The following is a 1,348-nucleotide window of genomic DNA, read 5'->3' on the forward strand; positions in this document are numbered from 1 at the left end:
TACGAGGAACGTGCCTATGTTTCCGTACCCCCGACTGCTAAGCTCGGAACGATTATTAGGCTGTCCTATATATAAATTTGGAGAAACAGATGGAGAACTGGCGGCAATTAATGTGCTATTATTGCAGAAATTAAGTATATGCCATGCATGGTTGAGATTCTTCTGATCTGGATTCTCTCCCTAGCCGTCTCATTCCTTCGTCCTTGGGCATTGGGCACTGGCACTGGCAGCTATACTATATATATAAGCACACATCCTCCAATGGCCGATCGATGGCACCAACTGATCGATCCACAGAAATGACAGTTGACATGAACCAGGAAACAGCAAGCTACCCTGTGGGCAGCCAGCAGAGGGTCATTGCTGGTGCCGCACTGCTGGTTGTTAGCTTCGCCTTCATCAAGATCCTCCTGCAGTCTGGAGGATCAAGAGGCAAGCGGCGGCGGCTGCCGCCGACCGTCCGGGCGCCGCCGCTGGTGGGCGGGCTGATCCGGTTCGCTCGTGACCCCATCCCAATGATCCAGGAGGAATATGCGCGCCTTGGTAGCGTGTTCACTGTTGGCATCCTCAGCAGGAAGATCACTTTCTTGATCGGCCCTGAGGTGTCATCACACTTCTTCAATGGCGTTGACTCTGAGATGAGCCAGAATGAGGTGTACCAATTCACTGTATCGTCGTTTGGCCCTGGGGTTCTGTACGACGTGGACTACGCCACGAGGCAGGAGCAGTTCAGGTTCTTCGGCGACGCGATGCATGTTAGCAAGCTCCGAGGCTATGTCCCTCTGCTGGTTCAGGAAGCTGAGGTGAGGCCCATCGCTTCCATTGTATATGTACTGCCTGCAGTGATCCGTCCATTTTTATAATCTGATGCATGTTCTGATGTTTAACTGTAGTTACTAGCTAGCTTAGCTTTATTATCAAATAAAGTTTCCATCTAGATGATCTCAGTTTCTTCAGTGTCCAATGCTCTCTCTAATTTTTTGAAAGGCACTCAATCAATTGGCATCACATCAGCAGTTGTGTTCCTTCACTTGTTTGCTGATCTCATTGAGCTTTCCTTTATTAGTTTTTAAAACAGTTTAAAGGACGGATATAGCTACAAAATAAGTTATTTTGTAGTCACCTCTATTTACAATAATTTTATATACTAATTTACGATAATATGTATGCATATTTACGATAGTTTGGTTACTATAACATATGGGGATATTTATCGTAATGTTATAGTAAACCACTTAGTAAAGAGTTACTATAATCTCGTAAATTAATATAGTAATTATCGTAACTCAAAGTGGCTACAAAATAAGTTATTTTGTAGCCAGCTACAGAGTAATAGTTCTATATATAT

The 1,348-nt window shown here is 44.4% G+C and overlaps 1 protein-coding gene across 1 annotated transcript in view; it reads left to right on the forward strand.

Annotated features, from left to right (window-relative positions):
• LOC8083151 (obtusifoliol 14-alpha demethylase) overlaps nucleotides 289-1,348 on the forward strand; it is a 4,156-nt gene continuing 3,096 nt past the window's right edge. Inside the window, exon 1 of the mRNA XM_002449537.2 lies at nucleotides 289-803. Within this exon, the coding sequence (XP_002449582.1) occupies nucleotides 300-803 (504 nt within the window). The 5' untranslated portion in view covers nucleotides 289-299. The remainder of the gene's footprint in view (nucleotides 804-1,348) is intronic.

Source organism: Sorghum bicolor, chromosome 5 (assembly GCF_000003195.3).
Source record: "Sorghum bicolor cultivar BTx623 chromosome 5, Sorghum_bicolor_NCBIv3, whole genome shotgun sequence".
Classification (NCBI taxonomy): domain Eukaryota; kingdom Viridiplantae; phylum Streptophyta; class Magnoliopsida; order Poales; family Poaceae; genus Sorghum; species Sorghum bicolor.